Source organism: Pseudorca crassidens, chromosome 5 (genome assembly GCF_039906515.1).
Source record: "Pseudorca crassidens isolate mPseCra1 chromosome 5, mPseCra1.hap1, whole genome shotgun sequence".
NCBI classification, from domain to species: domain Eukaryota; kingdom Metazoa; phylum Chordata; class Mammalia; order Artiodactyla; family Delphinidae; genus Pseudorca; species Pseudorca crassidens.
Window position 1 is genome coordinate 77838489 of NC_090300.1, and position 25481 is coordinate 77863969.

At 39.1% G+C, this 25481-nt stretch overlaps 1 protein-coding gene and 1 long non-coding RNA gene across 5 annotated transcripts; one reads left to right on the forward strand and one right to left on the reverse strand.

Moving 5' to 3' along the window:
* Window positions 1-1591: 1591 nt before the first annotated feature.
* LOC137225088 (uncharacterized) lies at window positions 1592-4444 on the reverse strand. Its single transcript, XR_010943681.1, has 2 exons — window positions 4311-4444; window positions 1592-3699 (listed from the first exon to the last, which is right to left on the reverse strand). It is a non-coding gene; the product is annotated as an uncharacterized lncRNA (long non-coding RNA).
* On the forward strand, window positions 4431-25357 carry DYNLT2B (dynein light chain Tctex-type 2B). Of its 4 annotated transcripts, none has more exons than XM_067738558.1 (6): window positions 4431-4674; window positions 7470-7603; window positions 13506-13575; window positions 18977-19034; window positions 22094-22157; window positions 25211-25357. In XM_067738558.1, exons 1-5 carry the CDS (start codon window positions 4550-4552, stop codon window positions 22121-22123), a joined length of 417 nt encoding a protein of 138 aa, XP_067594659.1. In that variant the 5' UTR covers window positions 4431-4549; the 3' UTR covers window positions 22124-22157; window positions 25211-25357. The 4 variants fall into 4 exon arrangements, with proteins under 4 accessions (XP_067594659.1, XP_067594660.1, XP_067594657.1 ...); XM_067738559.1 differs by lacking the exon at window positions 25211-25357 and adding an exon at window positions 23029-23470; XM_067738556.1 differs by lacking the exons at window positions 18977-19034; window positions 25211-25357 and adding an exon at window positions 23029-23470.
* The last annotated feature ends 124 nt before the right edge of the window (window positions 25358-25481 follow it).

The following is a 25481-nucleotide window of genomic DNA, read 5'->3' on the forward strand; positions in this document are numbered from 1 at the left end:
TGATCTCATTTCAGCCTCTCAAAAGCCCCATAAAATTGGCCGCATGTTACAGATGAAGTTGAGGCTCCTAGAGGATAATGGACTTGCTGCCCAAAAGCAGTCAGTTAGGTTCAGGTAAAGTCAATACCTGACCCCCTACTTTCTAAATTCAAGTTCACTAGCTTAATGGACTGAATTATGTGCTCCCAAAATTCATAGGTTGAAGCTCTAGCCCTCAACGTGACTTTGGAGATAGGACCTTTAAGAAGCTAATTTAGGTTAGATGGGGTCATAAGAGTGGGACACTAATCAAATAAGACTGGCATCCTTATGAGAAGAGGATGAGACAACAAGTACATGAAAAGATGCTTAATATCACTAATCATCAGGGAAATGCAACTCCAAACCATAATGAGATATCACCTTATACTTGTTAGAATGGCTATTATCAAAAAGGAAAGAAATAACAAATGTTGATGAGGATATGGAGAAAAAGGAACCCTTGTGCACTGTTGGTGGGAATGTAAACTGGTGCAACCAGTATGGCAGGCAGTATGGAGGTTCCTCAAAAAATTAAAAAAGAACTACCATATGATCCAGCAATTCTACTTCTGGGTATTTATTTGACGCAAACAAAAACACTAGTTCAAAAAGGTATCTGCACCCTCATGTTCACTGTAGCATTATTTTCAATAACCAAGACATGGAAACAACCCAAGTGTCCACCAATGGATTAATGGATAAAGAAGATATGGTACACACACACACACACATACAGTCACACACACAATGGAATACTCTTCAGCCATAAGAAAAATGAAATCTTGCCATTTGTGACAACATGGATGGACCTAGAAGGTATTATGCTAAGTGAAATAAGTCAGAGAAAGCCAAATACCATATGATATCACTTACATGTGGAATTTAAAGCAACAACAATAGCAACAAAACCAAGTTCACAGATACAGTGACAGACTAGTGGTTGCCAGAGCTGGGGCTGGGGAGTGAGAGAAATGGGTGAAGAGAGTCAAAGGTACAAACTTCTGCTTATAAAATAGTTAAGTCATGGGGATATAATGTACAACAAGGTGACTATAGTTAATAGTACTGTATTGCATATTTAAAAGTTGCTAAGAGAATAAATCTTAAAAGTCCTTACTACAAGAAAAAAAAATTTTTTTGTAACTAATGTATGGTGCCAGATGTTAATGAGACTTATTGTGGTGATCATTTTGCAATATATACAAAAATCAAATCATATTGTACACCTGAAATAAATCTAATGTTATATGTCAATCATACCTAGAAAAATGACATTGTAAGAGTGTATTTCCAGCATAAAAGCATGATTAAGTTTCAGAAAGTTTATTCACCTATATTAATAGATTTAAGGAGGAAAAAATCCTAATGATTTTCTTCATAAATGCTGAAAAGGCATTTGATAAAATTCAACATATATTCTTAATAAAACTCTTTAAGAAAATGAGAAAAGACAGGTCCTTCCTTATCATAATACAACATATCTATCTCAACTCAAAAGTCAGCATCATGCTTAATGAAGGAATACTAGAAACAATCTCATTAAGGTTGCAAATAAGATGATGACACTCACTATTGTCACTATCATTTAATATTGTTCTTGAGGTATTAGCCCAAGCAAGTATTCAAAAGGAAATTAACAGATATAAAATAGGAAAGAAGGTAAAGTTATCATTATATTCAGACAATATGATTACACATCTAGAGCACCCAAATAAATTATATTACAAACAATAAGAGAATTTCATACAATGTCTGGGTACAAAATAAATGTACAGAATCAAAAATCTTCATGTATACAAACAACAAGCAGTTAACAGGTATGCAGATGGGGAACTCCCATTTACATTAGAAACAAAAAAGGAAAAAAAGAAAAAACCTAGTTACCAACAAAACAAGAATGTGAAATACTTATTGAAGAAAACTAAAATATTACTAAAGGATAAAAAATAAACTTGAACAAATATAAAGGCATGCCATGAACTTGGATCATAAGATATAAATGCCCTTAAACTAATCTATAAATTTAACATGATGAATAAAATCACCAAGATTTGGTGGAAGAGGATATGGAATAAGCTGGTTTTAAAGTTCACATGAAAAATGAACAAGCTTGGACAGCCAGGAAATTTCTGAAGAAGGCAGTGAGGTGGGACTAACTCTACTAGATATTAAAAGCTAATATAAAACTACAATAATTCAAACAGTGCAGTACATTAAATGGACGAATTTATGCATCAGACTAGGGAGCTCAGAGATAGAAATAAATATTTGTGAGAATTTAGTATATGCTAAAGAGATGTGGGGAAAAAGAAAGTGGATGATATACCAGATCTGTCTCTCCATGAGAGCCCAGAGGAAAAGGCCATGTGAAGACACAGCCAGAAGGTAGCCATCTGCAAGCCAAGGAGAGAGGCCTCAGTAGAAACCAACCTTGTTGGCACCTCGGTCTTGGATTTCTAGCGTCCAGAAAATAAATTTCCATTGTTTAAACCACACAGCAGCCAGCAGCCAGTCTGTGGTACTTTGTTATGGCAGCCTGAGCTGACTAATCCACCAGTGTTCAGTGCCGTTCAATAAGTGGTATATACTGAGTGCCCACTGTGTGCTCAGCACTGCCACGCATGCTGTGAATTCAAAAATGACTGAGACATGGTCCTTGCCCTTGGGCCCTGCCCTGTCCTTGAAGAGCTCATGGTCATGTTAGGGAAACTCATCTACTAATAATTTGAATGTCATATGGTAGGGACCATGTTAGAGGTCAAGCCAGGATGTAATGAGAGCTTGAAGGAACCAGGAACCTCTAAGGAGAGGATCTGTGAGAGATGAAGGAAGGCATCAGTCATGTCTGAACTGATTCTTGAAATGGTTAGCCCAGCAAAGAGGGAAGGAAGCATTTTTCCATCAGAGGAAATAGAAGCTCAAAAGGGGAGACACAGGATGCTGTGGGTGGAGAACTGTGATGCCACAGCTCCTTCATTGTGAAATGTGGAAAGCAGAGCACCTCCCTCTCTCCTGTTTTGGGATCTTTGTTCAGGATGCATATTGGGGGAATTTCTTCTTAGTTTTTGAAGCTGGCAGGATAATACAGCTTTCTAAAATAGGACCAGGACTGGTGCTCATAAGCAGGAAATGCATCCTAAGTTTGCTCCTTCCTGACTTTTGCCCTGGAGCAGGAGTGTGGTGAGGCTGGGGGAACTGCAGGTTGGCAATTATGGATTAGATCAGTACACCACAAACTTTTTCTGTAAAGGCCCAGATTATATATTTTTTCACTTAGTTATCTTTTTTTTTATAGTTTTGCCTGGCCAAATAATATTTCAGACTTTGAGAGCCATATGGTCTCTTTTTGCAACTGCTCGATTCTGCCAATATTGCGGAATGCTAATCTACTGATGCTGGGTTGTGGTGAAGGAAAGTACAGCGTTTATTGCAGGGTGACAAACAAGGAGGATGGGGAGCTAGTGTTCAAAAGACTCATATTCCCCAATGGCTTTCAGTGCAACATTAAGGGTGAGGGTCCCAGGGTGTGTGATCAGCTCCTGGACATTCTTCTGATTGGTTAGTGGTGAGGTAACTGGGTGAAGTTTCAGGAATCTCAATCATCGAATCTCTGGCTCCAGCCAGTCTATGGTCTAGCATTTGCAGTCAGCAGTTTCCGTCTGGTGGGGGTCCTGGTTTCTGTGAAAACAATTTAAGAATGTGCATCAGCAGTGGATGAGGGCAATGTTTTCTTAGCTGGAGTCAAAGGTTATCAATCACCTTAGGTACTTTTCCCCCCAATTTTATTTGTGGTAAAATACACGTAACAAAAATTTTCATCTTAACCACTTTTAAGTGTACAGTTCAAGGGTATAAATACAATCATAATGTTGTACAACCATCAAAAAAAAAAAAGAATGTGCATCAGAAGGTTACCTATATCCCTCAAGGAGAAGATAGGAATCCTGTAACTCTTTTTATGGCTGACCTATTGTTTATTATTACTTTTCTTGCTTGACTAATTTTCCATTTTTCGAAACATTAACTGCTAGAGTCTTTTCTTTAGAACTCGGAAAGGCCTAGGAGACTAAAGCTTTTTTCACAAGCAAGAAGCCAAGTTCACAGGATCTGTCACTGGACCGCCCCCCACCCCTCACCCCAGAGTCCAGCTCAGTTTCACCGGCTGCTTACTAGCTGTGTATCCTTGGGCCTCTATGGGCCTCAGGTTCTGTGTCACTTTCTAAGATTGCAGCGCGGTTAATAAGAGCTGACGCGTGTTTAAGTGCTTTGTAAACGGAACAGAAACAAACCACTCTTTGCCGAAGTTATGGTCACTGCAGCTCCGCCGGTTCTGGTCCAGCATCCGGCGCGCAGGCGCGGGTAGGGCAGTGCGAGCACGACAAGAAGGGCGGGTCGCACAGCGCAGAGCGCGCAGCCGCCGCACATAGGGTCAAAGGTGGCGCTGTCGCCCTGGCGACCATTTCCCAGCTCCGTGGCGCCGAGAGCTAAGCCTTCCTCGGGAGAAATACGGGGCCAAGGAGCTTAGGCCATGTCGGTCGCTGCACCCTTCTCAAAGCGCACGTCCTTCTCTGCGGTCGAAGGGTTACCTGAGACTGAGAAGAACGCTGGAGAGTCCGAGAATACCTATATTCTGCGGCCCATTTTCCAGCAAAGGCGGGTAGCAGACGCATTGCGGCGTGGCCGACCTGCGTGATTGATGCTTCCTGCAGGCAGAGCTTGCCTGATAGCCGGGGCGTCCCGAAGGAACCCGCGGGTGACGGGCGGGGTGGGGCGGGGTGGGGCGGGGCGGGGCGGGAGAGAGGGGCGGGGCTAGAGACAGAGGGGCGGGCCGGAGAGGAGGCCGGGTTTTGCGGGGGAACAGGCGATGGAGGAATGGACAGGACCGGGGAAGGAGGGACTGGGCGGGAGAGGGTGGGGCGCTGTTCTCCTTGGGCTCCCAGCTGCAGGGGGCAGCAGAGGACCAGACCTGCGGTTGCAGGGTTAACGCGCCGGGAGGTAGTCCCTTAGACAAGCACAGTATGGATGGTTGACTCTAGGAGATCCAGAATGTGGGCACAGAGGAATTGAGATAGTTGCATGGCAGAAAACAAGCGGCTTGCATCGAATGCCATTCAGCCCTGTTTCGAGGGTTACTGTGTGCATACGTGTGCCAGAAAGCGCTTACTCTTCTTCAGGGCGCGAGACCTGTATGTGTACAGTCTTACCCAAGTAGTATCTGGAGGCTTTTGGCCTGCCACCCTAATACCTTCCCAGAATTAAGGCAAAACGTCTCCTGCAGAGGACAGTCAGTTAGGGCTGTAGGATCCATCACTAACTTCATTTTCACAAGATTAAAAAAAATAATTAAAAGAATGACTTTCCTAAGCCTTTCCTCTGTTTTTTTTTTTTTTTTTTTTTTTTTTTTCCTTCCTCTGTTTTTTGAAACTAGATTCCTGAATCAAATGCTTGGCAAATACTAGAACCCAGGAACTTTAGTTATAATGTGATAAAAAATTTCATGTAGCAGTTTTATGGTGGGTAGAACGGACATTAAAAAAATATGTTCAGTTATCTTGGTAAAAGATTCTAAATACATAGAATGCCATTCACCTGTATTTCTGTTGTAAAACAGAACAAGATTAACAACAAATATATGTTATGTAGGAATAGCTCTATGAGATTATTTGTGACTCGTTTGAAGAAAACTTTTAGCATTTTACTGAGAGTGGAAAAGGCTTAAGGGAAGAGCCAGATATAGTATGTTTGTTAATAGGAAGACCACATTTTGAACAGATCAAATCCTAGAAATTTGTCCATGATTCTAAAGTTCACCTGTGAGAATAAGCAAGCAAGAGACTAAAGAGAATACAGTTAAAAAGAAATAAGGGGCCGCTAGTACTACCAAACCACATTATAAACTCAAAACTTAAAACATTCTGGTAACTTGGCACATGATAGACAAATCAACTGATAGAATATACAGCCCAGGGGCTTCCCTGGTGATCCAGCGGTTAAGACTCTGCGCTCCAAATTCAGGGCGCCCGGGTTCCATCCCTGGTCAGGGAACTAGATCCCGCATGCCACAACTAAAGATCCCGTATGCAGCAACAAAGATCCCATGTGCCACAACTAAGACCCCGCACAGCCAAATTAAATAAATAAATATTAAATATATATATATATATATATAGCCCAGATAAAGGAACCTAGTGTTGTAATATGTAATAAATACAACTAAAATGCTAATAGTATTGTTAGGGTGGTGAAATGAGGGGAGAATTTTTTCTCTGTCTTCATTTATTCAGTAATTAATTTCTTCAAAAAATATTGTCTACTATGTGCTGGATAGTGTTCTAGGAATGGGGATATAACAGTGAACAAAACAGATAAAAATCTCTGCTCTTTGGAGCTTGTGTTCTAGCTGGGTAGAAGGACAACAAACAAGATAAATGCCTAAGTGAACCATATAGTGTATCAGATAGTAATAAGTACCGGGAAGGGAGATATAAAGTGGTAGGAGGGTGGTTTGAAGTTTTAGAGAGGGTGGCTAGGGAAAGTGACTTTTGAATAAAGACTTGAAAGAAAGGAAGGAGCTATGCATATAAGGAGAGGAATTGAATTTCAGGCAGAGGTTAACAGCAACTGCAGAAGCACTGAGGTTTCCATGCCTGGTGTGGTCAAACAACATAGGGAAGGCCAGTGTGGCCTGAGTGGAGAGAACTAGGGGCAAAGTAGTAGAAAACAAAGTCAACGAGTTTGGTAGGGTAGATCATATGGGACCTTGCAATAACAGAATGTTGCTTTTACTCTGAGTGAGGTGGGAAATATTTGGGGTATTTGAACGGAGGAGTGTCATGATCTGACATGTATTTAATAGCACCAGTCTAGTTGCTATGTTGAGAACAGGATTTTGTGACAAAGGCAGAGACAGAGAGACTTGTTAGGAGGCCATTGTAATCCAGGAAAGAAGTAGTGGTAGCTTGGAGCAAGGTGGTGGTAGTGGGGTGGTGAGTGTGATTGAATTTTAGATTATTTTGAAGGTAGAACTGATAAGATTTGCTCATGAATGGGATGAGGGCTGTGAGAGAGAAAGGCAACAAAACTGACACCAGGGTTTTTGGCTTGAGCAGTTGGAAGAATGGAGTTACCATTGACTGAGATGAGGACCTTGTTTTGGGGAGAGGAGATGATCAGAAGCTCAGTGTTGGATGTATTAAATTTAAGTTGCCTACTAGACATCTGGATGGAATATGGGTGGGAATATGTGGTCTGAAGTTCAAGGGAGAGGCTGGAGATACAGGTTTGCACTATGACTTGTTTTCTTAATTTTTTTTTATTACTTTTATAATAAAAATATGAAAAAGAAGGAATAAATGGTTGTCATGACAAAAAACTGGGGGAAGTTAAGCTGCGAAGGTAAATTAGGGTTTTGGAATTACCAACTGGATGTTTCAAACTGTTTCTTTTAGGTTCAGACCCTCTGTGGTTAGAGACTGTATCCATGCTGTGCTCAAGGAGGAACTGGCAAATGCTGAATACTCTCCAGAAGAAATGCCTCAGCTCACAAAACGTTTATCAGAAAATATTAAAGATAAATTAAAAGGTAATGGTGGTAATTGGAAATGACTCGTTCCCTTCAAACATCCAATTTTACTCATTTGCCTCCTTCTTTATTTTTTTTATTTATTTATTTTTTTTTGCGGTACGAGGGCCTCTCACTGCTGTGGCCTCTCCCGTTGCGGAGCACAGGCTCCGGACGCGCAGGCTCAGTGGCCATGGCTCATGTGCATGTGGGATCTTCCCGGACCGGGGCACGAACCCGCGTCCCCTGCATCGGCAGGCGGACTCTCAACCACTGTGCCACCAGGGAAGCCCCCTCCTTCTTTATTTTTAAATAAGGAACATAACTGTGGATTCTATTAAACACACATTTTTCTTCACTGTCTAGTCATCTCAATTATTTGGTAACTTTTACTCATGTAGGTTTTTGTAGATGGTGGGAAAGAGCAAAGGTGTGAAATACCTAGTTGTACCGAACTACTATCCAAGAATTCCCAGTATGCAGAAAGACCAGAAAATACAGGGGCTCCTTTCCCCCATAATTTTTGGTTGTTTTTTCTACCAAGATAACAAGTCCTCAGCCTCCCATCAGTACCCTCACAGTCTGACCTCAGGGCATCTCTCCTGCCAAATCCTTAACTACTTGCCCTACTCAGCACTCCACTCCTGCTTCACTCTACATCTGCAGAGCAGATCTTGTGCTTTTCCTCCCTGTTCTTTGTCTTTCTACCTCTCTCAGTCTCTTTTGTTAATAGTGTTATACAATCTGAAAAGTCCTTTCTATCTACCCTTTAAAAATTTAATTTAATTTAATTTTTTTGGCTGCACCACGCGGCTTGCGGGATCTCAGTTCCCCAACCAGGAATTGAACCTGGGCCACGTCAGTGAAAGCCCGGAATCCTAACCACTAGGCCACCAGGGAACTCCCTATTTACTCTTTTCTAAAGATTTTTTTTGGAGGGAAGAAATGTCTTTGTAATCATAATACATTTTCATTGTAATAAACCTGGAAAATACACATAAAGTGTTTTTCTGTTTTTTTTTGTTTTTTTTTGTTTTTTTTGCGGTACGCGGGCCTCTCCCTGTTGTGGCCTCTCCCGTTGTGGAGCACAGGCTCCGGATGCGCAGGCTCAGTGGCCGTGGCTCACGGGCCTAGCTGCTCCGCGGCATGTGGGATCTTCCCGCACCTGGGCACGAACCCGTGTCCCTGTGTCCCCTGCATCGGCAGGCAGACTCTCAACCACTGCGCCACCAGGGAAGCCCATAAAGTGTTTTTTTTAATGATATAAAAGTCTGTTGTCCATGGTAGTTACTATTTAATACTTTGATGTATTTTTATTAATATGTTTTAATTTTTAGAAATAAAAAATATAGAAAAATACTAAGAATAAAATAGCAATTCTCTTTCCATCATCCAAATTAACTTTAGTATATTAGCATTTTTGTTTTCAGATTTTTAATGAAATTCACTATTAAATTATTGTAAAAAAATACATGCTTGTTATAAAAAAATAAAGTGTAGAAAAATAATTAAAATTAGAAAAATCACTCCTAATGCCCCCACCCAAGAAGAATCATTAATATTACGTGACCATCATACCAGTCCTCTTTTCTATGTATATATACAGATAAATACTTTAAAAACAATGGTATACTATAGACTGTTTCCCATAGTGTTACAGCATTCATTCTATATTTAAATGGAATGATTGCCCACTATTTAGTCCTTTCACCATGCTATTTCCATTGCTGAGTTCTTTTTTCTGGTTCAATTCTTACCTGATGAGATTTTATTGTAAATTTTTTCAGGGAGGGCTCAGAAATGCTGTATTCCCTGGATTCTTTCATGTTTGAGAATGCCTTTAAACGAGAATATATTTTGGATGAATATAATATTTTGAGTTAATTATTTTTTGAGAATTTTGTGGATGTTGCTTCACTGTCTTCTTGCATTGAATGTTACTGTGGAGAAATCTGAGGCCAGTCTGACGTTCTCTGCAGAAAGAATCCTGTCCCTAACCTTGATGCTCAGTAGTTTTTCTAGGGTATGGCTTGGTATTGAGCATTTTATGTCTGTTAATCTGCAGATTTTATTTTTTCCATATCAAGGAAATTTTCTTCTATCTCTGAGTACATTTCTGGTTCCATTTGTTAGATTATCTACCTTAGGACACCAAATATTGATGCGTTGAATCATCTCTGTCTTCCACATCTATTATCTTTGCTGTAATCTCTTCCTTTTTCTTTGACATATACTTGTGATCACCTTGTCAGTATTTGTTTTAATTTGTGTCTGTCTTGTCTCTTGCCATTTTTTAAAAAAATTATTTATTTATTTTTTGGCTGCATTGGGTCTTCGTTGCTGTGCGTGGGTTTTTCTCTAGTTGCAGTGAGAGGGGGCTACTCTTCGTTGTGGTGTGTGGGCCTCTCATTGTGGTGGCTTCTCTTGTTGCGGAGCACGGGCTCTAGGCGTGCAGGCTTCAGTAGTTGTGGCTCGCGAGGTCTAGAGCACAGGCTCAGTAATTGTGGCGCACGGGCTTAGTTGCTCCGTGGCATGTGGGAACTTCCGGGACTAGGTCTCGAACCCATGTCCCCTGCTTTGGCAGGCAGATTCTTAACCACTGCGCCACCAGGGAAGCCCCTCTCTTGCCATTTTTAATTGATTAGCTCTGCACTAATATCATATGAGTATTCAGTTTGTTTCCTAGGCCTATAATCTCCCCTTTCATCTTTCTGTTGTTTTGTAATCTGATTGAGTTCTTATTTTACTGAATTTGTGGGCTTATGTTTTTCTATATTATGAATCAGTTGTGAGGAATTTCTCTTTGTTCCTTGATTTATATTATCTCCTAGGTTGAGTTTTTTGGTCTTTTAAGCAGTACGTTTCTTTTCGTGTTATTCTTTGGTTTGTTTTTGCTGTTGTACCTTTACATATTGCCATTCAGCTTCTTTTAATTTTGTTCTGATGTGGTGTGGGTGAATTTTTTTTTTTTTACTCTCCTCCCAGTGTATCTAAGACTATTTTATTTTATTAATTTTTTTTATTGAAGTGTAATTGATTTACAATGTTGTGGCAATCTCTGCAGTACAGCAAAGTGACTCAGTTATACACATAGAGGCATACTTTTTTTAATATTATTTTCCATTATGGTTTATCACAGGATATTGAATATAGTTCCCTGTGCTATACAGTAGGACCTTGTTGTTTACCCATTCTAGATATAATAGTTTGCATCTACCAGCCCCAAATTCCCAGTCCATCCCTCTCCCTCCCTCCCTCCCCCTTGGCAACCACAAGTCTGTCCTCTATGTCTATGAGTCTCTTTCTGTTTTGTAGATAGGTTCATTTGTGCCATATTTTAGATTCCACATATAAGTGATATTATATGGTATTTCCCTTTCTCTTTCTGACTTACTTCACTTAGTATGATAAATTCTAGTTGCATCCATATTGCTGTAAATGGCATTATTTCATTCTTTTTTATGGCTGAGTAGTATTCCATTGTATATATGTACCACATCTTCTTTATACATTCATCTGTTGATGGACATTTAGGTTGTTTCCATGTTTTGGCTATTGTGAACAGTGCTGCTATGAACATGGGGTGCATGTATCCTTTTGAATTATAGTTTTGTCCAGATATATTCCCAGGAGTGGGGTTGCTGGATCATATGGTAATTCTATTTTTAGTTTTCTGAGGACCCTCCATACTGTTTTCCATAGTGGCTGCACCAACTTACATTCCCACCAACAGAGCAGGAGGGTTCTCCTTTCTCCACACCCTCTCCAGCATTTGTTATTTGTAGACTTTTTAATGATGGCCATTCTGACGGGTGTGAGGTGGTACCCCATTGTAGCTTTGACTTACATTTCTCTAATAATTAGTGACGTTGAACATCTTTTCATGTGCCTACTGGCCATCTGTATGTCTGTCTGTATTAAGGTGTTCTGCCCATTTTTCAATTGGGTTATTTGTTTTTTTGTTGTTGAGCTGTATGAGCTGTTTGTATATTTTGGAGATTAAGCCCTAGTCTGTCACATCATTTGCAAATATTTTCTCCCATTCCGTATGTTTCTTTTTGTTTTTTTTATGGTTTCCTTTGCTATGCAAAAGCATGTAAGTTTGATTAGCTCCCATTTGTTTATTTTTGTTTTTATTTCTATTGCCTTGGGAGACTGACCTAAGAAAGCATTGGTATGATTTTTGTCAGAGAATGTTTTGCCTATGCTGTCTTCTAGGAGTTTTATGGTGTCTAAGACTATTTTATTTTTCCCTCAGAACTGTGTTTTAAGTGATGAGCATTTAATATTCTAGCCACATTTCTAAAGCATGGGTATGAGAAAAGGAGGAAGAGGAATGGGTAGAGAAAGGAGGAAGCTCAGCTGAGCTGTGCGCATTGTTTTTTAAAAATAACTTGGGCTCTGTCTCCTTCTGAGATCTTAAGTATACTGCATTAGGGTTCATGTCCCACAATGGAAGGGTTCCTATAAGTGTTCAGATTGTTTGCCTAATTTACTGTATAATCCTGGAGCTTTTACTTTCATCAAAAAGAGTTGGCTCTGGGACCTCCCTGGTGGTACAGTGGTTAGGAATCTGCCTGCCAATGCAGGGGACACGGGTTCGAGCCCGGTCTGGGAAGTTCCCACATGCCACAGAGCAACTAAGCCTGTGCGCCACAACTACTGATCCTGCGCTCTAGAGCCCGCGAGCCACAACTACTGAGCCCGTGTGCCACAACTACCGAAGCCCATGCGCGTAGAGCCCGTGCTCTGCAACAAGAGAAGCCACCGCAATGAGAAACCCGCACACCACAACAAAGAGTAGCCCCCACTCACCACAACTAGAGAAATGCCATGCACAGCAATGAAGACCCAACACAGCCAAAAATAAATAAATAAAATAAATATATTTATATATATAAAAAAACGAAATAAGACTAAATTAAGAGAAAGATTATTTTTTTAAAAAAAGGGGTTGGCTCTGTCTCAACTTTGCCTGTTTCACTTTTTTCTTCTTCACTGTTTCCCCTATTCCTTGATCAGAAAGGAGGGAAAATAAAGATGCCCATTCAGTTTTCTGTCCCCCAGGTTTGTTGTTGGGGAGAATTTTCATGATTTTGCTGTTTCAGCAGTATAGTTTTGGGGGAAGCAGCTGAGTTGTCCTAGGCCATACCAGTGTTCTCCAGAATCTTATGGTTTATTTTCTATCTTACTGAACAGCTTGCAGTTTTCTAAAGATCCCATGCTCTATGTCTTTCATATGCTATCCCCCTCCATAGAATGGAGAAACATTGTCCATCTGGTAAATTCTCACTCGTCTTTCAGGACTCAGCTCACTTATCGTATCCTCCAAGAAGTCTTTTCTGGTCATCCCTTCCCTGTTGCCCAGTCAAAGGGAGGAGCCATCCAGCTCTGTGCTCCTAATGTACCTTATACATGCCTCTCTTTGAATTATTACTACATTGCATTTTCATTTTATTTTCCATGTTTGCCTTCCCAACTACTATGAGTTCTTTAAGGCAAGAAGAGCATCTTATTTATCTCTGTATCTTGAGGGCCTAGCTCATTTCCTGACTTAGAGTAGGGGAGAAAGGAAGGAAGCTAAGACCTACTGAGAGTCTACTATGGAAGAGAAATGGGTAGAGACAGGAGGCAGCTTGTCTCTACCCACTTCCTCACAACACGCCCAGGAGGAAGGTAGTGATATTCCCATTTAACAGTTGAGGGAGATTTAAACTAAAACGTTAAATAACTCGTCTAAAGTTACACACTTACTAAGCTTATGGTTAGAATTTGTCCTTAAGTCTGACTCCTAAGCTTATAATCATACTCAGTAAGTGCTTGTAGACTGAATGCTTATGTTCATTTCTAGGCAAATTTGCCTTCATTAAGTAATTTTACCATATATTTGCTTATAGATAACTTTCTTATTTTTTCTTTCCAGAAATGGGATTTGACCGATATAAAATGGTGGTGCAAGTAGTGATTGGAGAACAAAGAGGGGAAGGTGTATTGTGAGTAGTTGGTTTTTCCTTCTTCTTTTTATTTTTATATATTTCTTATTGGGTGTTCATCTTCTCGACAATCCAGTAAGACAGTGTCTTTGCAAGAGTGAGAGGAATGGACGGTATAATAAAATGCAGCTGTGAACTGAAGAGATCCTGGTACTGAGCAGCGAGGTTGACAGTCTGGGTGGACTCCATGGGGTAATTCACTTCTCATAGTATCTGTAGGCTAGTACGTCTTTCAGGGTTTATGTATATATGCTCCCAAAGAGAGTGTAGGATTATGTATATATGTTTCCTCCCATATTCCTTGTTGCCTGGTTTTTGGTCCTACCATTCTCCTAAATTAATATTTTTAAAGTTGTCTGAGTGACAATTTTCATAGCTATTGTTATTGGCCTGGGCTTCTGTTTTTTAAAATTCACTCTGGTTTTTTTGGCCCTGATGTCACTTGTGTAACTTGTTTCTCTTCTGTTTTTCTAACTGATTATTCTCTCCTAAACTGGTTCCTCTTTCTCCCCTACATCCCCAGCTGTGAGCTTTCTTCAAGGCTCAGTTCTTATTCTTCTGCTCTTCTGTGTGCTTTTTCAATGAACTCATTCATTCTCATTACCTCAAACCATCATTCCTGTATTGGCAAGTTCAAAATCTGTATTTCCTGTCTTTTCCTGTGCCCAAGTGTTAATCTCCTGTTTCCCTTTGTAAACAGTGCCTAGTCCAGTATTTTATAAGAAAGTATGAAAATATTTGCTGGGTGAATTAAAAAAATACCTTGTAGATACTATCACTGAGAATTTTCACTATAGAATGTTAGCTTGGGAAGAGAATGCAGATTCTTTCTGGTGTCCAGTCCCCTTATTTTATGATGACACTTATGAGGTTCAGCATGATTTGCCCAAAATTCTAGATCTGGCTGGCGTCAGGCTCACTAATAGAGCCCAGGCTTCTGACTCCTCGCACAGTACTCTTCACCATGGTGCCCTCTACCATTAGGTCAAAAGGCTTCAGTAGAGTTCTTCACCACAGAGAAACTAAGAAATACTTTACTATTCTGTCATCTCAGAGTCAATATGTTCAAATAGAGTTGCATATTTCTTTCCCCTTCCTCTCCTCAAATAAGCCTCTCATTTTCATTTCTCTGTCTCCTGCCTTATTACCAAGATTCCATTGACTCAGGCTTCAAAGTGTGGAACTCTCTTTTATCTTATGTAGCCATTACTCTCTCTCATTGCACGCACTGTAACCTGGATGCCAGGGTTGCTTAGCAGCCCCTTATCAGCACTTCCAGACTCTGATCTCTCTCCTCTGCAATTTACACAGCAGACCAGTCTCCCAGAAGTACACCCTCACCTCCTTTTCATAAACTCTATAGAGTTTATTTCAAATCGTGTATAGTATAAACTCCTCAAACTTGTCCTGACTGACTTTGTTCAATGTGATCAGGTTAAACTCTAAAGCATGGCATATAAGGCCTTCCCCACTTCCTTTTAAAACTTTTATCATCTAAAATTTTAGGCATATGAAAAAGTACATGGACTAAGGAACTCCCATATGTCTATTACTTATCTTTAAGGTTATTAACACACACCCATGTTGTTTCAATTTATACCTCCATCTAATCTCCCTGACCCCACCAGTTTATCTTGAAGCAAGTTCTAGTCATCATATCATTTAATCTGTAAATACAATAGTATATATCTCTAAAATATAAGGGCCCTTTTCAACATAATAAAATATCACATGTAAATATTGAAAATCCTTAATATTATAAAACATTCAGTTAGCTTTTAATTATTCCCAGTTGTCTCATATATACATGTGCATGTATGTATATGTGTGTTTTTGTGCGTGTGTATGTGTATTTTTTTTTACAGTTTGTTCAGGTCAGGATACAGACAAAGTCCATGCATTGCATTTGGTTAATATGTCTCTTAAGTTTCTTTTAGTCTGTCATTTTACTTCTTCTCCCTCAGCCCCCTTTTTTTTAACCTTGCCATTTATTTGTTGAGGAAATTAGGTTGTTTGTCTTGTAGAGTTTCCTACATTCTGGTATTTGAGGATTGTATCCCCATGGTACTGTTTAGTACGTCTTCTAGCTCCTGTATTTCTTGTAAATAAGTAGTTAGATCTAGCCTTTTTTTTTTTTTTTTTTTAATGTGGTACGCGGACCTCTCACTGTTGTGGCCTCTCCCGTTGCGGAGCACAGGCTCCAGACGCGCAGGCTCAGCGGCCATGGCTCACGGGCCTAGCCGCTCCGCGGCATGTGGAATCTTCCCAGACCGGGGCACGAACCCGTGTTCCCTGCATCGGCAGGCAGACTCTCAACCACTGTGCCACCAGGGAAGCCCAGATCTAGTCTTAATCAGTGATAGATTTGAGTTTTGGGCAAGAATAGTACATAGGTGTTTAGTATACATTCTATTGCATCTTATCAGGAGGCACAAAAATGTCTGGCTGTTCCTATATTTATTGTTAAGATTGATCATGGAGTTCAGATGTTGTTGGATAGATCCATCTATTATAAAGTTCCCTATCAGCTTTACCATTAATGATTTTAGCATCTGTCCTAGATCCATTATTCATCACAGGTTACAAGATAGTGATCTTCTATCATTGTTCTTTATTTATAAGCTGGAATTCTTCTATTAAGAATGACTTTTTTGCGCTTTCGTGGTGGCACAGTGGTTGAGAGTCCGCTTGACGATGCAGGGGACGCGGGTTCGTGCCCTGGTCCAGGAAGATCCCACATGCTGTGGAGTGGCTGGGCCCGTGAGCCATGGCCGCTGAGCCTGCGCGTCCGGAGCCTGTGCTCCGCAACGGGAGAGGCCACAGCAGTGAGAGGCCCGCGTACCGCAAAAAAAAAGAAAAAGAATGACTTTTTTTTTTTCATTTGTTTCATTACAATGAGATACAGTTTGTATAGGAAAGGAGGGATAAATTTACCTATTTTCAGAGTAATGAATTGGTTCCCTAGCATCCTCCCAAGGTTACCAATGAGTTTTTTTTCTATCCATGAACCCATGGTTTTAAATATATGTGATGTGTTTAAATCAATTGCAGTTAGTATCTTCACTGAAGCTCAAATTGTCCCATCTTTGGCCATTGGTAGCTTCTTCTTCCCCTCCCCTCCCCTCCCTTCCCTTTCCTTCCTTCCCTTCCTTCATTCCTTGTTTTGTTTTGTTTTTGAAAAAACACAGATGCTTTATTTCTCTTCTCAAAACACACCAGATAGGAGTCCCAGCCTGGTGAGGTGCTTCCCTGCTGTCAAGGATATAGGCCCTCCTGTCTTGCTCTGCTGTGTCCTCATCTGCATGGTCGAAGATGGCTCAATACTACATTTATTTACATTCCTTAAGGGAAAGAGATAGAAGGAAAGCATATATGCCTTTCCATTTTCAGTACTTTAAAGAAGTGATTACATTGTCCTCTGATTTCAGTTGGTTCTGTTGAGAAATCAGCTCTAAGTCTTATTATTGTTCCTTTGGAGGTGATGTGTCTTTTTTCCTAGCCACTTTAAAATGTTTTTCTCATTGCCTTTTGACTATGATGATATATGGTTTTCTTTGTACTTATTCTACTTGGGGTTCTCAGGGCATTTTGAATTTGTGGGCTCTTGAATCTGTTTTGTATCAGATTGGGAAAAGTCTTAACCATTATCTTTGTTTCTTTTTTTTAAATAAATCTTTTAGAATAATTTAGATTTACAGAAAAGTTGCAGAGATAGTACAGAGAGTTCTTAACTACTTCACATCCATTTTCTTCTATTATTAACATCTTCTATTAGTATGGTACATTTGTCACAATTAATGAACCAATATTGATGCATTATTATTAACTAAAGTTCATACTTTATTTGGATTTCTTTAGTTTTCACCTAATGTCCCTTTTCTGTTCTAGGATCCTATCTAGGATACCACATTACATGTCTCTTTAGTCTTCTCTTGGCTATGACAGTTTCTCAGACATTCCTTGGTTTTGATGACCTTGACAGTTTTGAGAAGTACTGGTTAGGTATTTTGTAGAATATGCCTCAAATGGGATTTGTCTGCTCATGATTAGTTTGGGATTATAGATTTTCGGGAGGAAGATCACAGAGGTAAAATGCTGTTCTCATTATATCATTCATTTCAGGGTACATACTGTCAACATTACATATTACTGTTGATGTTAACCTTGATCCCTGCCTGAGTAGTATTTGTCAGGTTTTTCACTATAAAGTTACTCTTTCTTCCCCTTTCCATACTGTACTTTTTACAAAGAAATCACTATGTGCAGCCCACACTTAAGGAGCAAGGAGTTATGCTCCACCTCCTTGAGGGCAGAGTGTCTACATAAATTACTTGGAATTTTTCAGCATAAGAGATTTGTCTGTTCTCTCTCATTTATTTATTTATTCAGTCATTTATTTATTTCAGTATGGACTATGGATTTTTATAATTTGGATTATAATCCAGTACTACTTTATTTATTTTGTTGCTCAAATTTTTCCAGCTTTGGCTATTGAGAGCTCTTTCAGCTGACTACTGGGTCCCTTTCACATACCCTACTATTGTGGGTTTTTTGAGCACAACCTTATTTACTGGCACTATAAGATGTCCCACCTTATCCATTCCCTGCCCCAGCCCTAGAATCAGCCATTTCTCTAAGGAGCCTTGGTTCATTGTATGGCAGAGTGGCATTAGAAACTAAGATCTGGGTGCTATATATGTGGCTATTATCTTTTAAAATATTACCTGTGCTTCATTTGCTCTCTGCTATCCTTTATGGACTCCAATAACAAGTATTTAGATCTTTTTACTGTAATTTATGATGCTCTTTTCTGAATTTTTGTTTTTTCTCTCTGTGCTTCAGTTTGGATATTTTTCTATTGACCTGTCCTTCAGTTCACCAATCCTCTTTTCCATTGTGTCTAATCTGCTATTAAACCCACCAACTGAATTCCTAATTTGTTATTATATTTTTCAGGTCTAGAATTCCCATTTAATTCTTTTTTCATAAAAATTGTTTTTTGTATATTCTAATTGTATAATGAAATTCTTTATTTTTTATCTATGTTCTCCATCCTCCCTCTCTCCTCCTTTTTTGCATTTTGGTCATAACAGTGCTTACCCTAGTAACTGGATCACATGTGAGTCTGTTTCCTTTGATTATTTTTTTGTCTTGTTAATCTTTCATGTGGCTCTGTCTCTTGGCATGCCTAGTTTGAGTCCTGGACATTGTGTTAAAAAAAAAACCTGTAAAACTTCCAGATAATATTATTTTCCTCCAGAGAAGTTTAACACTTTCCTTTGTAATTCAGGTAGAATATGGGCTACTTACCATAATCCAATCAGATACTGAGCTGAGTTGAGGTTGGGTTGCTGATTTGATAAGTCTCTATCTTTAGCTCACCCTTCTGTCTTGAACATAGCCCTTCAGATCTTTCAACGAAGAACCTGGAGTGTTCATTGGAACCCCAGCCTCAGCAGGTACTGACTTTTAGTCCTTTCCTCAGGATTAAACTATTCTTCATTTCAGAGGCTTATTTTTTAATGAATAGTTTCCTTAAAAAGCAAAAATATATTATTTTACAGTTCTGGAGATCATAAATTCAGAATGGGTTTTGTGGAGCTAAAATCAAGGTGTTGGCAGGACTGTATTCCTTCTGGAGGCTCTGGGGGAGAGTCCATTCCCTTGCCTGTTACATCTTCTAGAGGCTACCTGCATTCTTCAGCTCATAAACACTTCCTCCATCTTCAAAGCCAACAGCATTGCCTCTTCAGATATCTCTTGATTCTGACCTTCCTGCCTCCCTCTTTCTTTTATAAGGACCCTTGTGATTACATTGAGCCCACCTGGATAATCTCCCCATCTGAAGATCCTTAGTTACACATCTGTAAAACCATTTTTGCCATGTAATATATTCACAGGTTCTGGGGTTTAGGACATAGACATATTTGGTGGGGGGGCCATTATTTTGCCTACCACATATAGCTTTTTAGGTTCCTGCTTATGCAGTTTCAGAATTCAGCACATGTCTTGAGAGGAAACCTACTATGTGACCGGCTCAGTTCTACTCTCTCCTTTTAAACATGGATCTTGGTCCCTCAAGCCTCCAATTTTATCCCACCCAGCCCTGCAAGACTGCCAGCAGTTCTGCTGGTTTCTTTTTCCCTTAGTAATTGGTCCTGTACCTGGGCGAAGCCCAGGCTCTCAGCCTCTAGCTCTGTGCCCAGAGCTGGCAAATGCCCCAGGGAGAACTTTGCTGCAGAATATCAACTTACCTCATGTGGTTCACCTTTCTCTGGAATTTTGGCTCCCCTAGTCCTATTTGCTTCAGCAGCTCTCTGATTCATTTTATTCTTTTTTTCTAATTGACTTGGTGGGAGCATTGGCCTGCTACAAAGTGTTCCATCATATTTCTTCTAAGTCTTTTGACATAACTTTATCAATATAAATATATATACACATATGTGTTAAAAATATATATATATACATAAATGTGTGTATGTATATTTTTAAATATAACATTCTTTTCTAAAAAATATTTATTTGGTTCGCTGGGTCTCATTCGTGGCAGGTGGCCTCCTTAGTTGTGGCATGCGAACTCTTAGTTGCAGCATGCATGTGGGATCTAGTTCCCTGACCAGGGATCGAACCCAGGCCCCCTGCATTGGGAGTGCAGAGTCTTAACCACTGCACCACCAGGGGTTTTGGTGGCGCAGTGGTTAAAATTCTTTTTGATATAGCCCAGGGTTTTGATATGACCCAAGTGTCCCAGGTTTATCTTGTACATTTACAGCCGTGGCCCTAGAATTGGCCATTTCTCCAAGGAGCTCTGGTTCCTTTTATTGGGAAATTGTGTAAAGAGACCACAATTTGAAAGCAAAGACTGTATTTTATGCATCTTTGTATCATTTGCACCTAGCACTTTGCTCGTATATAATACTCAACAAATACTTACTAAACACATTTTTGTATTCATGCTTTCACTTGGTTCTGCTCAGCTTAAGCACTACTTCCTTCGTGAAATCTTCTTTGGCTTTTTCTCCTCTCTAAATTCTCTAAAATTCTTTAGCACTTCTACAGATTTAATTCAACTATTGTGCATCTTGGACTTGAAGGCTTGATCTAGATAGACATTATAATCCCTTTTAATCCTAATAGCCTATAAATCAGCACCAGCAATACATTATCTTATTCTTTTGGTGTGTATTAATTTTTTTTCACCTATTTAAGCTGAGAATTGTTTGAGGGCAAAGCGGATTTTATTCTTTCTGGACAAACGGTACTTGCTAAATAAATACTTGTTGACTGATCAGTTAAGTAGATTAATTTTATTTCATACTGTTACAGTTTGGAAATAGGTGGAACTTTTTTGATTTAAAAATGTGTGAAATATTAGGCTGGGGGGAGCTCTTCTATGTAAAACTGAAAAAAAAGTCTTTTAAAATTAAACCAATATAGCATGGTGTATATATAACTTTCTCTACAGACTTGAGGCTGAACCACCTAGATTCAAAGCCAAGCTTTGTCACTTACTACATAAATGACCTTGGACAAGTTTACTTAATTTCTCTGACTCTCAGTTTCCATGATTATTAAATGGATATAATAATAATGCCTTTCTCATAGGATTGAGTTAATACATGTAAAGCTCTTAGACCAGTGGGGCACAAAGTAAGTGCTCAATAAATGTTAATGATGTATCATATACACACATTTAATTTAAAAAAATTTAAAATTACTTTTTAAACTTAACATTTTATTGTGAACATCTTTTCATGTTCTTAAAGTTTTTTTTTGTAAAAAATACCTTTAATGGCTGCATAGAATTTCATTGCTAAGAAATACCTTAATTTTGTTTACCAATCCAATACTTCTGGGTATTTAAGTTGTTTCCACTTTTAAATAGGCTTTTATTTTTACTGACATTTTTTCTTATCCAAGAACTGGGGAGAGGAGAATGGCTAATTTTACAACTTAGAGGTTGTATAGCATCCTCTAGAGATAATACTGGATTTAGAATTAGTTAGAAGATTGAATTCTAGTTCAGAGTTTGCCCCTTTGTTTTCTGTGACTCTCTAAAATGATCAGGTTGGGCTAAATAATTTGTTGGGTCCTTTCTAGACCTACCTTCTCATATTATTGTGCAGGAATTGAGCCCATTTTAGCCATAAGTCTTAGGTATTATTTCCTCTAAAAGTCATACATAGATATCTTATCTGAAATAATCTATAACAGAGCTTCCCACCCAGACTACCAGTGACTTAGGCCATCAGGCAGCCATCAGAGTCTGAGGCTGCTAGACCCCTGGGCTGGTCACCTCCAGCTGCAAGCAGCCTCATCTATGACTCTAGTCCCTTCTAGTTTACCCAGTATACTCTGCTGTACAAATATGATTTTCTGTATGTCATCTCATTCTGTGAAAAGGTTTGGAAGCACTGATGTATAAGAATGTATCAAGGAAAACTTTTGCTTGTGGCAGATATATATAGTTCAGATCCTTGTTATATTGTTGATAATACTCTATTCTTTGACTTTTTAGCATGGCTGCTCGCTGTTTCTGGGATGCTGACGCTGACAACTGTACTCATGATGTTTTCATGAATGTAAGCCTATTTGGAACCCTTTTTTTCCTTTCTCAAGGTCACGTGGGCATTCCAAATCAAATCACTTACTATTTGTTAAGATGTGAGGGCACTTTATTTATTTATTTTTTTGGCCGTGCTCCACGGCATGTGGGATCTTAGTTCCCCAACCAGGGATTGAACCCATGCCTCCTGCAGTGGACTGCCAGGGAAGTCCCTGAGGACACTTTAGTTTTAGACATTTGTCTGAGACTTCTTCTGGATAAGATGATTTTACTGTTCGTTTGTGTTATTAAAGCAGAAACATAGAGTGCTGCTTATAGGCAAGGATACTTTATGATGTAACTCTTCACAAGTTTGGATGTGGAAATCGTATATTATTTATTTGGTGCTAATAGACATATAGCCGTTTGCTAAGCTGCAAAGAAATTTGGGTGGCAGGGATTCCATGAGCAAAGGTGATTTTTCTTTCAGTAATAAAATTAATTACTTTATCTTAAAGCTATTTCTCAAAACTAAACAAAAGAGGAATTTTTAAAAAGAGGTTTCATTTAAACATTGGTATGTTATTGACATGAATGTCATGTATTTTAATCATATGTTGTTATTTTATACTTGCTTCCAGAAATATTCCCACCTTCTATCCAAATGCTCCCAGGTTGTGAATTAGTAGAGTCAGAATTAAAGTACAGTAGAGTGGGAAAGAACTAGATTGGGTGAATTAGGAGAGAGGTTCCATTTCTAGCTCTGTAACTTTCTAATTAAATGACTTTAGGTAAGTCATTGAACTTTTCTGTGGTTGTATCAGTAACACTAGGAAGCTGTACTAGATTTTCCTAAAGACTGGCTTTGGCTGCCTAAGAATAATTTGAGGAACTTGTTTAAAATACAGATGCCAAGGCTCTGCTCAATAGATTCTGATCAAACAAGCCAGGGGTTGGATCAGTGACTCTGAATTTTTAAAAAAGTTCTCCACATGATTATACTTACTGCCAGGTATGGAAGCTGCTTGTGTAGATGATCTTAAGGTACCTTTTGGCTCTAAAATTCTATGGTCCTACCAAAGTTTTATTTTATGCTCAACTGCCCTAGGGATCAAAGGCTGAACAGTGGGAAGTACTATGTAAATCTTCATTTATCAGCTTTCTAGGGGAAGGGTAAATAAAGCTCAGGTAGTGGTTTTTCCTGCTTTTTGGAGTTAAAACTGCATATTTCTGAGTCCTTATATAATACAGTTCATTCATTCAACAAATAATTCTGAGCTCCTATTATGTGCCAGCTTCTGTAGTGGCCTATATATATATTTTTTTTAAATAAATTTATTTATATTTTTATTTATTTATTGTATTTTTGGCTGCATTGGGTCTCCGTTGCTGTGCGCGGGCTTTCTCTAGTTGCGGTGAGGGGGCTACTCTTCGTTGCAGTGCGTGGGCCTCTCATTGCGGTGACTTCTCTTGTTGCAGAGCACGGCCTCTAGGCATGCGGGCTTCAGTAGTTGTGGCTGCTTTAAAGATTATCAGGATCAGGTTTTAGAATACAGGATTAGTTGGGGCGCTGTCTAAAAATAATTTTTGAAAACCTGGTCTAGGTTGCTGACTTAGTCTACTGTATCTTTAGTTCAGTTTGTTGAGTGTTTATTTAGGCTTAATTTTTTAGAACTTAAAGTACTTTATTTGGGAGAAGATCCCAGGAAGGACCAATAGAATATGAGGAAATAAGAGAGGGGAGAGAAAAGCATATACTATTGAGCTGATAATTGCTGTGGATAACCAGGGCTCAGTCCTGATGGAGAACTCTGGGTGGCATTGTAAGAACAGTGCCAGTCAAAGTGGGGTCCACAGACCAGTGCCAGTCAATGAACTGTTTGTTATAGGTCTTCAATAAGATAAGTACATAAATTACGTGTAAGGGTTTAGAAACGTTCATGGAATTTGACAAAGTAATTTTATGTTCATTGAATCTAATAAGTTTTGGTTATATTTGTATGTTTCTTTTTTCATTTCATTTTCTTAGTTATTAATTTCTATTGTACTTTATGAAAGTATCAGTTCATAAGGGATTGGCAATTAAAACAAACAAAAAAATAGGTCCCTCACCACAGATAGCACTGTTTGAGAACACAGCTTACAGTAATCCCTTCCAAGAAGCCAGGGAACTGGGCTAACCACGGAATTTGCTTTTGGTTAATAATCGGGTACTTGAACTCATATTTTCTCCCATCATTGCCAGGCTGAAGGTGAGGCTGGTGAGTTAGGAGATGCTGAGGCAGGTGGAACTCCTGTAATAAGTACCTAAAAAGTGTTTTAACAAATTTAACTAGGATCTGGAGCACATTTTGAGATTCTGAGATAAAAGATGGACAAGTGGGGGCTTCCCTGGTGGTGCAGTGGTTGAGAGTCCGCCTGCCGATGCAGGGGACACAGGTTCATACCCTGGTCTGGGAAGATCATACATGCCACAGAGCGGCTGGGCCCATGAGCCATGGCTGCTGAGCCTGCGCGTCCAGAGCCTGTGCTCCGCAATGGGAGAGAGCACAACAGTGAGAGGCCCGTGTACTGCAAAAAAAAAAAAAAAAAGATGGACAAATGAATTTTATCAATTAAGAACAAACAACCAGATATCATTTGTCCTTATCCAGAATTTATGACAAGGTGCTGTATTTTCGTTATTTGTGAAACTATAATATCCTTGGGTTGGGTAATGCATTTACTCCAAGAAACTCAAAGCATTTTAATTATATTATTTCTTTGATAAATCAGGAAAAACAGGAATACTTGTTTTATGAATAAACGTTACATAAAGTACATTAGTTTGCATTTTATTTCTTCATTCAAAAAATATAATTCTTTACTCATCCTACCCTTTTAGCAAGCAATTTTGTAGCTACCCCGAGGCAAGCAAATTTATAATTTTACTCTGGAAAACCTGTTTCTTAAAGAAGGGAAAGAGTCTTCATGATTGAAAATTGGCAAAGATCTGAGATGTTAATTTCACGTCCCTGCTGCCTTTAGTCCTTCATTAGTACTAACATTCTGGATTTGTGTGTTTGTTTTCTGTTTTGTTTGTTTTTTTAGGACAGTTTATTCTGTGTTGTAGCGGCATTTGGCTGTTTCTACTATTGAATCTTTGAAAGCTGGAAAAAGATATGACCATGAAGAAATATGAAGTTTTTTATATTGTTAAATATCTTGACAAAATAAAGTTGGCAGTTTGGCAACCGAGTCTGTTGAGTTTTAGGCCTTATAGTTTAATGTTTTGATTTCTTTATAACATGTTATTACATTTGGAAGGTAGAGAAAAAAGTAGGGAAAATTCATAATTCAATTGTTCAAACATAACCAGCGG

What these genes read in the sequence shown, in the direction of transcription:
- DYNLT2B (XM_067738556.1), top strand. Translation starts at nt 4,550, where the DNA reads ATGTCGGTCGCTGCACCCTTCTCAAAGCGCACGTCCTTCTCTGCGGTC. An exon ending in CGGCCCATTTTCCAGCAAAG is followed by an intron (nt 4,675 to 7,469) that starts GCGGGTAGCAGA and finishes TGTTTCTTTTAG; the next exon opens with GTTCAGACCCTCTGTGGTTA. An exon ending in CAAAGAGGGGAAGGTGTATT is followed by an intron (nt 13,576 to 22,093) that starts GTGAGTAGTTGG and finishes TTGACTTTTTAG; the next exon opens with CATGGCTGCTCGCTGTTTCT.